Source organism: Staurois parvus, unplaced genomic scaffold (genome assembly GCF_062004578.1).
Source record: "Staurois parvus isolate SC_StPar_1 unplaced genomic scaffold, SC_StPar_1.0 ptg000380l, whole genome shotgun sequence".
Lineage (NCBI taxonomy): Eukaryota > Metazoa > Chordata > Amphibia > Anura > Ranidae > Staurois > Staurois parvus.
The window spans coordinates 1530366-1543797 of NW_028318176.1; the positions used below are offsets into that span (position 1 = coordinate 1530366).

At 49.8% G+C, this 13432-nt stretch overlaps 1 protein-coding gene across 2 annotated transcripts in view; it reads right to left on the reverse strand.

The window, feature by feature from the left end:
* Positions 1-2215: 2215 nt before the first annotated feature.
* LOC149455970 (uncharacterized) overlaps positions 2216-13432 on the reverse strand; it is a 29491-nt gene continuing 18274 nt past the window's right edge. For both annotated transcript variants that reach the window (XM_089685601.1, XM_089685603.1), the window contains 4 exons: positions 11795-12001; positions 11228-11386; positions 8964-9048; positions 2216-5157 (listed from right to left, as the gene is read on the reverse strand). In XM_089685601.1, coding sequence (XP_089541727.1) covers positions 4091-5157; positions 8964-9048; positions 11228-11386; positions 11795-11932 — 1449 coding nt within the window. In that variant the 5' untranslated portion in view covers positions 11933-12001 and the 3' untranslated portion in view covers positions 2216-4090. The remainder of the gene's footprint in view (positions 5158-8963; positions 9049-11227; positions 11387-11794; positions 12002-13432) is intronic.

The following is a 13432-nucleotide window of genomic DNA, read 5'->3' on the forward strand; positions in this document are numbered from 1 at the left end:
AAGCTGGAGAGTCCAAAACCAGACTCCCTTCTGCATAGAAACCAATCAGCTTCCAGGTTTCATTGCCAAAGCTTCATTGAACAAGCTGAGGTTAGAAGCTGATTGGTTTCTATGCAGAAGGGAGTCTGATTTTGGACTCTCCAGCTTTAGTAAATAAACCCCTTGGAGACCACCAATGGTTTCTTGAGGGAAATATCTGACAGGTAATGACCATTAATAGTTTCATGAGGGAAATATCTGATACTTGGTGACCACCAATGGTTTCTGAGGGAAATATCTGATACTTGGTGACCACCAATGGTTTCTGGAGGCACACAACCTTTGAGATGAGCAGGTGGTCATTTGGAGATCTACAACTTTGCTATCCTTTCTATACTGACACCGGAATCTATGGACTGGCATGGTGTCAGTTTTATTGCAGAGCACCCACCAGCTTCATGTATATATCTCCATCTTGTGGCCCTTGTCCGTGTCACTCTGATGCTTACTTACAAACCCCAAGTACCAGAAAACTGACTTCTATGGGCACAGCCATTGGAAAAGCACAAAGAACATGGAGCGTGTTCTGAAAGTCGTAACCAATCGTGTGTTTGTTCGCTGCAGTCAGATATGCTTGGATGGTTGCTGATTGGTTAGTGCACGTCCTCCTTGTAGGAGTGTGGGGAATGACCCAGGTAAAGTCTCGGATTCCTCTGAGTCTTCACAAAGCGTCCATCACCGGGTCCCGGACAGAGATTCCCTGACACAGAGCGGGATGTTACAGCGAAGACACGGAGCGGGATGTTACAGCGAAGACACGGAGCGGGATGTTACAGCGAAGACACGGGGCGGGATGTTACAGCGAAGACACAGGGCGGGAGACATTCTGGCCGAAATTTATGACGGAATTTTTTTACTGGATGTGTTTTAGAGGAAAAAGTCAGAAATATTGTTTTTTTTCTTAAAATTGTCGATTTGTTTATAGCGCAAAAAATAAAAACCGCACAGGGGAGCAAATACCGCCGAAAGAAACCGTAATTGGTGGGGAAAAAAGGACATAAATGTCATCTGGGTGCAGCGCAATTGTCAGTTACAGTAATGCAGCGACGTAACGCAAAAAAATGACCTGGTCAGGAAGGGGGAGGGAATCCGCTGGAGGGGAGGGCCGCCAGTCTGACACTCCTGGATGGATTAGGGGCGAATGTTTGGGTTAGAACCCTAACCCTACTGATTACGGCAAACCCAACATTTGCCACTAACCCTTCCAGGGGTGTCACTGGTGGCCCTCCAGCTGTTGCCAATCTACAAGTCCCAGCATGCCTCTGTCTTCAGGAGTCATGCTTGTAACTGTCAGCCTTGCAATGCCTCCTGGGACTTGTAGTTTGGCAACAGCTGGAGGGCCACCAGTCTGACACCCCTGGGTTAGGGTTAGCGGCAAATGTTGGGTTTGCCGTAATCAGTACGGTTAGGGTTCTAACCCAAACATTCGCCACTAACCCTTCCAGGAGTGTCAGACTGGCGGCCCTCCAGCCCTTGCCAAGCTACAAATCCCATGAGGCATTGCAAGATTGACAGTTACAAGCATGACTCCCAAAGGCAGAGGCATGATGGGACTAACCCTTCCAAGGGAGTCAAACTGGTGGCCCTCCAGCTGTTGCCAAACTACAAGTCCCATCATGCCTCTGCCTATGGGAGTCATGCTTGTAACTGTCAATCTTGCAACGCCTCATGGGATTTGTAGTTTCTCAGCATCCGGAGGGCTGCCAGTTTGATACCCGGTCCCACCCCTAACCTGCGACTCTGGACACACAAAGGTCCGGCAGTCCTACTTTGATGCGACTTGAGTGCCAGAGAGTGTAAAGTCGCATCAAAGTTGCACTTCATGAACAGAACTGTCATACATTCCTATTCACCAAAAAACCCTACAAAATGCATAAAAAAATGCGTTTTCAACAATGCGCCAGAAACTCATAAACCGCAACCTGCACAGATGTGAACCCCCCCGAGATTCAAACCAACCAGAGAGCATGAAACCGGCTCCTTAGAAGACGTATGGCCAGACACGGCTGAACCAAGCGAGCCAGGAGGCCGGGTTCACGTCCAAGAGGCCAGGTTCGTGTCCAGGAGGCCATGTTCACGTCCAGGAGGCTGGGTTCACGTCCTGCTGTTGGATTTGGACTGCTGACTTTATGGTTTTACTAGAAAGCTGAGATTTTATGAATCACACAGACGCCCCTCAGTGTGAGGATTCTCTTTATATCGATTGTCTTCGCTCATCAGAGGAAAACTATTCATAGTTTATACTTCACATCATCTTCAAAGTCCAAGAAATATAAACATTTTACTAAAAAACAGTTTTTTGTTTTTTACAAGTAATGAGGTCTCCCAGGTGTCATCAAGATTCTCAGCAGCTCGTTAGAGAACCGTTTGTAGGATTCGCTCTCAGAATCGGGACTTCACATTTCTGAGAACAGAGTCACTCGAAGGGCCAACTGATCCAGCAGTGGTACCTCAGACCCATCTTCAGGGCCCTTCAGCCGAAGACCTGTACTGGACATTTGTGGTGATGGATCTGTCTCCTGAGGCCATACCTCTGGGCTGGGCCCTCACCGTCAGACACCCATCTTCATCCATTTCCCTCACCATCAGACACCCCACTTCATCCACCTCCCTCACCGTCAGACAGCCGTCTTCATCCACTTCCCTCACCGTCAGACACCCGCCTTCGTCCATTTCCCTCACCGTGAGACACCCGCCTTCTTCCATCTTCCTCACCGTCAGACACCCGTCTTCACCCATTTCCCTCACCGTCAGACACCCGCCTTCTTCCATCTTCCTCACCGTCAGACACCCGTCTTCATCCACTTCCCTCACCGTCAGACACCCGCCTTCTTCCATCTTCCTCACCGTCAGACACCCGTCTTCACCCATTTCCCTCACCGTCAGACACCCGTCTTCACACATCTACATCCATTTCCAAAGATTTAGGGCTGAACATCCCATTTGTGGATTCTGAGTTCCCAGCCAGACCTCTCTGTGAACTTCCATCATCTGAACACCCGCTTCTATTTTAGAGGTTTTGAGTTGACTACCCAACTCTGATCCCTAAAACCATAACTCCAGTAGGGCCTTCAGAACCAGACCTCGGTCTGTGAACTTCTATCTTTACATTTCTAGATCCATTTTTGAAGACCTAGGGTCGAACATCCAACTTTGGATTCTGATTCCTAAAACCAAAACTTTGGGGCCTTCACAACCAGACCTCTCTTTGTAAACTTTCACGATCTGAATGTCCACATCTACTTTGGAGGTTTTGAGTTGAATATCCAGCTGTGGGCTCTGCATCCACCAGCCGCTTGCCTGCCAAGTTCTGCATCCACCAGCCACTTGCCTGCCGAGCTCTGCATCCACCAGCCACTTGCCTGCCGAGCTCTACATCCACCAGCCGCTTGCCTGCTGAGCTCTGCATCCACCAGCCGTTTGCCTGCCAAGCTCTGTATCCACCAGCCGCCTGCATGCCGAGCTCTGTATCCACCAGCCGCTTTCCTGCCAAGCTCTCCATCCACCAGCCGCTTTCCTGCCAAGCTCTCCATCCACCAGCCACCTGCCTGCTGAGCTCTGCATCCACCAGCCACCTGCCTGCCGAGCTCTGCATCCACTAGCCACCTGCCTGCCGAGCTCTGTATCCACCAGCCGCTTGCCTGCTGAGCTCTGTATCCACCAGCCGCTTGCCTGCCAATTTCTGCATCCACCAGTCACCTGCCTGCCAAGCTCTGCATTTCTCAGGCTATACTTGGATGGGGTGCCCCGTTCCTTTCTTTTATTTGCATTATGGACTATGCTACCCATCACCCAGAAGTCATGGCCTTGTCCAGTCTCAGAGCACCCAGAGATGTCACAATCTTCACCAGAGTAGTCACAGTCTTCACCAGAGTAGTCACAGTCTTCACCAGAGTAGTCACAGTCTTCACCAGAGTTGTCACAGCCTTCACCAGAGTAGTCACAGTCTTCACCAGAGTAGTCACAGTCTTCACCAGAGTAGTCACAGTCTTCACCAAAGTAGTCACAGTCTTCACCAGAGTAGGGTTCCCAGCCGAAGTCTTGCTGGATCTCAGTTTATGTCAGATCTAGGTTCTGATTCTCGGCGAATATTTACCATCTTTCCCCGGGAATGAATTCTCAGGTGATTATTGAGGTTGCTCTTCTGAGTGAAGCATTTCCCGCACTCGGGGCAAGTAAAAGGCCTCTCCCCTGTGTGGATTCTCTGGTGTTCCACCAGGTGTGACTTATTGCTAAAGAACTTCCCGCAGCTTGGGCAAGGGTAAGGCTTCTCCCCCGTATGGGTCCTACGGTGTGTAACCAGGTGTGAGGTGCTGGTGAACCTCTTCCCGCACTCAGGGCAGGAATAAGGCCGTTCACCCGTGTGGATTCTCTGGTGTTTGATCAAGTTGGACTTGTTAGTGAAACATTTCCCGCACGAGGAGCACGGAAAGGGCTTCTCCCCGGTGTGAATGATCTTGTGCTTGACCAGGTCCGAGCTGCTCGTGAAGCATTTTCCACACTCTGAGCAGGAGAAAGGCTTTTCCCCGGTGTGGATCCTCTGGTGGGCCACCAGGTTGGAGTTGGTGGTGAAGAATTTGCCACATGTGGAGCAGGCGAAGGGTTTGTCCCGGATGTGGATCCGCTGATGCTTGTTGCAGGTGAAGCATTTCTCGCACTCGGCAAAGCTGTGCATGAGTTGGGCATCCTCCAAAAAGCGGGAGGTAGAAGCTGGACCGTGGCCCCTCTTCTCCGAGCCCGTGTACATGACCGTCATGTTCTGCTCCCCGCCCCTTTTACAAATGGAGGCGTACTCTCTGGGTGAGAAAGGCTCCGAAAACGTCTCCTCGTCGCACGATTCGTCTTCCTCCTTGATGTAGGTGATGATGTAATCGATGTGGGTGTCGGCGGGAGGCTTGGACCCGTTGGTGAGGCTTTCCTCTTCGTCCATCTCCTCCTTAATGCAAGTCGTTCTGAAGGGTGAGTGCTCCTCGGAGGCGGAGCTCTGTGTGAGTTTCCCGTCTTCATTGGGCGCTGTGTTAGTCTGAGTCCATTTGTCTAGTGCACTCCTGGGTGTGACTTTGTCAGCGGCGCCCTCCTGCTTTGTGTGGCTCTGCAGCTTTCTGATGGAACACGGACCTGCCAGAGACAAAATGGGATAATTTACAGGACCGCACTCACATCGTCCCCAAGAAAAGTCGATGAATGGGCTGCCTGCCTCTGGGAAGGATGGGGGGGAGGGGAAGTTGTTGTCATTGGTTTTTATTATCTGGTGGGATCTATTGAGCGAGCATTTAACCCTTTCGCTGCCAGACAGTATGGGGGGGGGGGTTATACACGGTCCAGTGGCTGCCACCCAAGCACATAACACCCCCCCCCCAAAAAAAAAATTGAGCCCCCACATATACGCACGAACGAACGTAAACGCACACATCGGGGCACCTACGTGTGAAAATGTAGATTGCGATACTCGTGTTACATATCGGCGAGCACGCCAGAGTGAGAGCAACAGTTCCAGCACCAGACGTGTAGGGGGCGATGGAAGCCTCACCTATAGGAAATATAGGGGGGTGGAATGTCACGAGCGCACACACGCGGGTCTACAGGCCAAACATGTCTGTACTTACCTGCTGTGTGATGGTTGTGCACAGAGCAGCCGGGCTCCTCCTCTTCACAGGCTCTGCTGGCCCCTCCCTCCTGTTGGGTGCCCCCGCAATAAGCAGCTAGCTATGGGGGCACCCACTGCTCCGTGTGTCCATTCACACACTGAGTCGTGGCTCAGCCACACCCCCTCTCTCTTCTCATTGGCTGTGATTCATAGCACTGGGAGCCAATGTCTCAGCCAATGAGGAGAAAGAGCCCCGGGACAGCCGAGACTCCAGTGCACATCGCTGGATGGAGAGGGGACTCAGGTTCTGAAAGTCGTAACCAATCGTGTGTTTGTTCACTGCAGTCAGATATGCTTGGATGGTTGCTGATTGGTTAGTGCAAGTCCTCCTTGTAGGTCTGTGGGGAATGACCCAGGTAGAGTCTTCAGAAAGCGTCCATCACCGGGTCCCGGACAGAGATTCCCTGACACGGAGCAGGATGTTACAGCAAAGACACGGAGCGGGATGTTACAGCGAAGACACGGAGCGGGAGACATTCTGGCCGAAATTTATGACGGAATTTTTTTACTGGATGTGTTTTATAGGAAAAAGTCAGAAATATTGTTTTTTTTCTTAAAATTGTCGATTTGTTTATAGCGCAAAAAATAAAAACCGCACAGAGGAGCAAATACTGCCGAAAGAAACCGTAATTGGTGGGGAAAAAAGGACATAAATGTCATCTGGGTGCAGCGCAATTGTCAGTTACAGTAATGCAGCGCCGTAACGCAAAAAAATGACCTGGTCAGGAAGGGGGAGGGAATCCTCTGGAGGGGGAGGATTTTAATCCTCTGGAGGGGAGGGCCGCCAGTCTGACACTCCTGGATGGATTAGGGGCGAATGAAAGCATGACTCCCAAAGGCAGAGGCATGATGGGACTAACCCTTCCAAGGGAGTCAAACTGGTGGCCCTCCAGCTGTTGTCAAACTACAAGTCCCATCATGCCTCTGCCTATGGGAGTCATGCTTGTAACTGTCAATCTTGCAACGCCTCATGGGATTTGTAGTTTCTCAGCATCCGGAGGGCTGCCAGTTTGATACCCGGTCCCACCCCTAACCTGCGACTCTGGACACACAAAGGTCCGGCAGTACTACTTTGATGCGACTTGAGTGCCAGAGAGTGTAAAGTCGCATCAAAGTCGCACTTCATGAACAGAACTGTCATACGTTCCTATTCACCAAAAAACCCTACAAAATGCATAAAAAATGCGTTTTCAACAATGCGCCAGAAACTCATAAACCGCAACCTGCACAGATGTGAACCCCCCGAGATTCAAACCAACCAGAGAGCATGAAACCGGCTCCTTAGAAGACGTATGGCCAGACCAAGGCCAGACACGGCTCAACCGGCTCCTCAGAAGCCGCATGGCCAGACTAAGGCCAGACACGGCTGAACCATATGAGCCAGGAGGCCGGGTTCACGTCCAGGAGGCCGGGTTCACATCCAGGAGGGACAGCCGAGACTCCAGTGCACATCGCTGGATGGAGAGGGGACTCAGGTAAGTGTTGGAGATCATGTTAGATCATGCTTGGGGGGCTTCGTGTCATCTTCAGTCCAAAAATGACATTTTCACCCCTTCCTGCCCTGCCTATAGTAGATTGGCAGCAGGGAAGAACACTCCTCTTGATTGGGCATCATATGACGTCTTGTCAAAACGAGACGCTCACGTGGCGATCTGTCCACGGGACACAGCCGATGACATATCACTACCCCGACCCGTTGCCAGTGTCATGTGACCGTGGTGACCAATCACAGCAGATCACATTTCAGTTATATACAATGGAGGGCTTTCTATCATGCCATTCATTGTATACAATCATGTTGTAAGTTGTGATTGGTCGAGGCAGTCACATGATACAGACAGGGCCAATCACAGCCCATCTGTACCATGTGATCAGCTTTGCCCAATCGCAGCCCATCTGGATCATGTGATCACCTTTGCCCAATCGCAGCCCATCTGGATCATGTCATCACCTTTGCCCAATCGCAGCCCATCTGGATCATGTGATCACCTTTGCCCAATCGCAGCCCATCTGGATCATGTGATCACCTTTGCCCAATCGCAGCCCATCTGGATCATGTGATCACCTTTGCCCAATCGCAGCCCATCTGGATCATGTCATCACCTTTGCCCAATCGCAGCCCATCTGGATCATGTGCTCACCTTTGCCCAATCGCAGCCCATTTGGATCATGTGATCACCTTTGCCCAATCGCAGCCCATCTGGATCATGTCATCACCTTTGCCAATCGCAGCCCATCTGTATCATGTGATCAGCTTCGCCCAATCGCAGCCCATCTGTATCATGTGATCAGCTTCGCCCAATCACAGCCCATCTGTATCGTGATCAGCTTCGCTCAATCACAGCCCATCTGTATCATGTGATCAGCTTCGCCCAATCACAGCCCATCTGTATCATGTGATCACCTTTGCCCAATCACAGTTAATCATAACAAAAGACTGAATGAATCCGTTTCCTTCAGTAACAATGATGGCGAACATCAATGAAATACATTGGTATCAGCAATCGATGTGTTAAAAAAAAATAAAATCCTGATCACTTCCCAGAGGAGTTCCGTGTTACTATGGTAACGCTGTATTGCTTCGGTCGCCGTGTGCAGAAAAATAAAATAATAAAAGAAAGAAATTTTTTTTATAAAAAATAAAAAAAATAATAGAAATATTTGGAAAAAAAAACCGCACAAATTCAAATTTTTATTATTATTTTTATGGAGCAGAATACATTCTGACTGAAGTTTATGAAGAAATTATATTTATTTGCAAAATTTTATAACCGAAACAAAGTAAAGTGCGTTTTTTCCCAAACGTTTCAGTTGTTTTTTATTTTATTTAGCAAAAAATAAACTCAGAGGTGATTAAATACCAGCAAAAGAAAGCTCTTATTTGTGTGAAAAAAATGATACAAATATCATCTGGGTGTGGTGTCGCATGACCGCGCAATTGTCATTCAAAGTGCTGAACATTGGCCTGCCTGGGGGAGGGGAACGGTGCCTGGTAAACGTATGCAAAAAGGAAGAACCCGTCTCTGGCAGCGAAAGGGTTAATGCCGCCGGCTCCCATGATACAAGTGCGGGTGATGCTAGGCTCTCTGCAGAAAGCCCAGAACTGACCCCCGCACTGCATGACACCAAGGGAGGGGGGTTGTGGTCCCTCGCCCTGCCCCGAGTCTGGTACCCCGTCTTGTCTGGCACATGGCTGCCGGTACAACCCTCCCAGTAAAAAGCCGAAGACAGGACCGGCTTCACCGCGGGGTTCTGCTAGGAGACGATGGACACTTACTGGACACCTGGAAGCCCTGAGGAAGTCCGCACTGATGATGTCCTCCATGGTGGTGGTGCAGCTTGTCTGTGAAATCCGCAGGAACCTAAAAATCAGGCATAGATTGGAGGCATCAGAAGACTAGAATTCCCACACCCGATGTCATCATATTCATCCCCCTCCCCCAACTGTATCAGTCCCGTACACACTCCCTTCACCACCACCCCACCGAGCCCTGATGAAGGGAGCCTTTCTACCCCTGATGAAGGAGGCCTTTCTACCCCTGATAAAGGGGGCCTTTCTACCCCTGATGAAGGAGTCCTTTCTACCCCTGATGAAGGGGGTCTTTCTACCCCTGATGAAGGGGGTCTTTCTACCCCTGATGAAGGGGGTCTTTCTACCCCTGATGAAGGGGGTCTTTCTACCCCTGATGAAGGGGGCCTTTCTACCCCTGATGAAGAGGGCCTTTATACCCCTGATGACGGGGAACTTTCTACCCCTGATGAAGGTCCAGAAGGAGGACCGAAGGACCAGATGAAGGTCCAGAAGGAGGACCGAAGGACCAGATGAAGGTCCAGAAGGAGGACCGAAGGACCAGATGAAGGTCCAGAAGGAGGACCGAAGGACCAGATGAAGGTCCAGAAGGAGGACAGAAGGACCAGATGAAGGTCCAGAAGGAGAACCGAAGGACCAGATGAAGGTCCAGAAGGAGGACCGAAGGACCAGATGAAGGTACAGAAGGACCAGATGAAGGTCCAGAAGGACCAGATGAAGGACAGAAGGACCAGATGAAGGTCCAGAAGGAGGACAGAAGGCCCAGATGAAGGTCTAGAAAGAGGACAGAAGGACCAGATGAATGACAGAAGGTCCAGGAGGACAGAATGACCTAATAAAGGACCATAAGAACCAAAAGGAGGACAAAAGGTCCAGAAGGAGGACAGAAGGAACAGATGAAGGCCCAGAAGGAGGACGGAAGGCCCAGATGAAGGTCCAGAAGGAGGGACAGAAGAACCAGATGAATGACAGAAGATCCAAGAGAACAGAAGGACCTAATGAAGGACAGAATGACCAAAAGAATGACAGAAATACCAGATAAATGACAGAAGATTCAGGAGGACAGAAGGACATAATGAAGGACCAGAAGAACCAGAAGGAAGACAGAAGAATCAGATGAAGGACAAACATTTCAGATGAAAGACAGAAGGACTGAAGCACCAGATGAAAGACAGCAGGTCCAGGAGGAAAGAAGGACCAGATGAAAGACAGAAGAAGGGACGTAAGGACCAGATGAAGGTCCAGGAGGAGGAAAGAAGGACCAGATGAAGGGCCAGGAGGAGGAAAGAAGGACCAGATGAAGGGCCAGGAGGAGGAAAGAAGGACCAGATGAAGGGCCAGGAGGAGGAAAGAAGGACCAGATGAAGGTCCAGGAGGAGGAAAGAAGGACCAGATGAAGGTCCAGGAGGAGGAAAGAAGGACCAGATGAAGGTCCAGAAGGAGGACACAAGGCCTAGATGAAGGTCCAGAAGGAGGACAGAAAGACCAGATGAATGACAGAAGATCCAGAAAGACCAGATGAAGACCAGGTCCAAAAGGGCCTGATGATAAACAGAAGGAGGACAGAAGAACTAGATGAAGGTCCAGAAGGACCAGAAGTACAGATACACCAGATGAAGGACTGAAGGTCCAGATGAAGGACAGAAGGACCAGATAAATGGCAGAAGTCCAGAAGGAGGACAGAAGATCCAAATGAAGGACAGAAGATCCAGGAAGACAGAAGATCTAGATGGAGGACAGAAGATCTAGATGGAGGACAGAAGATCTAGATGAAGGACAGAAGATCTAGATGAAGGACAGAAGATCTAGATGGAGGACAGAAGATCTAGATGGAGGACAGAAGATCTAGATGGAGGACAGAAGATCTAGATGGAGGACAGAAGATCTAGATGGCAGGACAGAAGATCTAGATGGCAGGACAGAAGATCTAGATGGCAGGACAGAAGATCTAGATGGCAGGACAGAAGATCTAGATGGAGGACAGAAGATCTAGATGGAGGAAAGAAGATCTAGATGAAGGACAGAAGATCTAGATGGACAGAAGTTCATGGCACACCAGTAACTAGAAGGCAAGGAATGGGAGCACAAAAGGGACAAAAGAAAAAGAGGACGACTAGGATACTCTGGATTCCCTGGGAGGGGTGATCATGGATCAGCACTGAGCAGTCAGTAACGTTACCCTGCAGACACACCAAGTGGGATTATATCCCAGAATTCCTAGAGTCACCCACCTGTCCAGTCACCAGGTCAATGATCCTGTTGGTGAGTTCCAGAATCCTCCATTCATTATTTCTCTCGTGTGTCAGTGGAGGACCCATGAAGACACTTTGATTACTGCCAAAGACTTCCAAAACTTGGTCATTGCCGTACTTCTTCACAATCATACAGTCCTACAACGGGAAAGAAGCAAAACTGCGTCTTCAAACAACCAAAATATTCCCAATAAAAACCTGACAGAGGCGCTAACCCTCCCCTACTCCATCCACTGGTGCATGGCAAGTTCTGGGTGGGAGTGGAGCTTTGAAGCCGTTACTCAGCCTTTGGCTTCCAGCATGTTGGATACCTTTTCCTTTACAGCTCCAAATACCAAGAGGGTTCTGATACGCAAATACTGACCGGCTCCTGCAGTCACTGGCTCTAGCTCCACCCCTGATTATTAGCCCCGGACTGTGATAGGCTGTCCTCAATGTCAGCACACCAGAAGGTGAAGGACTGGGGGATCCATGCTGGAATCCAACAGACTCATCAATAACCCCAAACCATTCGGTGTCAGATCATCAATATCCGGGGTCCCTCACCTCACCGGTGACAGTATAGATGATCTCCAGAGTCAGTCGCAGGATACTTTCCGAAACCTCCCCCAAGTCCTCCTCCATTTTCACTGAGATGGCCGGTTCCACCACCACCACGGGGGACCTCTTCCTCCGCCCCTCCATGGCTGACCACTACTTCACTCTTCCAATTTGTGATGACCAGCAATGGTGACACTTCCAGAAGGTTCCTCACTGTAAAGAGATATAAAGAATGTGGTGAGTTCTCGGAAAGCATCTCCATGTTCCAGGGAATCATTACCTTCTCCTGACCCCTACAACTGTCCCAGATTCTGCATGACTGTCCCAGGATCCAAACCAATTCCTGAGGTTCCACACAAACAGCTCATGTCCTGGAGCTTGTAACCAACTTCCAATCAAGGTGGTGCCTGCACAGGAGAGTGAGGACAGGGCCACAAAGGAAGTCTGGTACATTAGATGCTCCTGATCCCTGCACTCCATGTTGTAAATTATGAACTCCTGACCCCCACACCCTATACACTCTGCTGTACATGACATATTCCTGACCCCCGCACCCTATACACCCTGCTGTACATGACATACTCCTGACCCCTGCACTCTATACACTCTGCTGTACATGACATACTCCTGACTTGCGCACCCTGTACACTCTGCTGTACATGACATACTACTGACCCCTGCTCCCTATACACTCTGCTGTACATGACATACTCCTGACCACTGCACCCTATACACTCTGCAGTACATGACATACTTCTGACCCCCGCACCCTATACACTCTGCTGTACATGACATACTCCTGACCCCCACACCCTATACACTCTGCCGTACATGACATACTTCTGACCCCTGCACCCTATACATTCTGCTGTACATAACATACTCCTGAACCCCGCACCCTATACACTCTGCTGTACATAACATACTCCTGACCCCTGCACTCTATACACAGGGCTGTATATGATATACTCCTGACCCCTGCACTCTATACACAAGGAGGTATATGATATACTCCTGACCCCAGCACCCTATACACTCTGCTGTACATAACATACTCCTGACCCCTGCACTCTATACACAGGGCTGCATATGATATACTCCTGACCCCTACACTCTATACACAGGGCTGTATATGATATACTCCTGACCCCTGCACTCTGCTGTACATGACATACTACTGACCCCTGCACCCTATACACTCTGCTGTACATGACATACTCCTGACCCCCGCACCCTATACACTCTGCTGTACATGACATACTCCTGACCCCTGCACCCTATACACTCTGCTGTACATGACATACTCCTGACCCCTGCACTCCATACACAGGGCTGTATATGATATACTCCTGACCCCTGCACACAGGGCTGTATATGATATACTCCTGACCCCTGCACTCTATACACAGGGCTGTATATGATATACTCCTGACCCCTGCACTCTATACACAGGGCTGTATATGATATATTCCTGACCCCTGCACTCTGTACACAGGTCTGTACATGATACACTCCTGACTCCCGCACTCTATACACAGGGCTGTATATGATACAGTCCTGACCACTACTCTCTATATACAGGGATGTATATGATATACTCCTGACCCCTGCACTCTATACAGAGGGCTGTATATGATATACTCC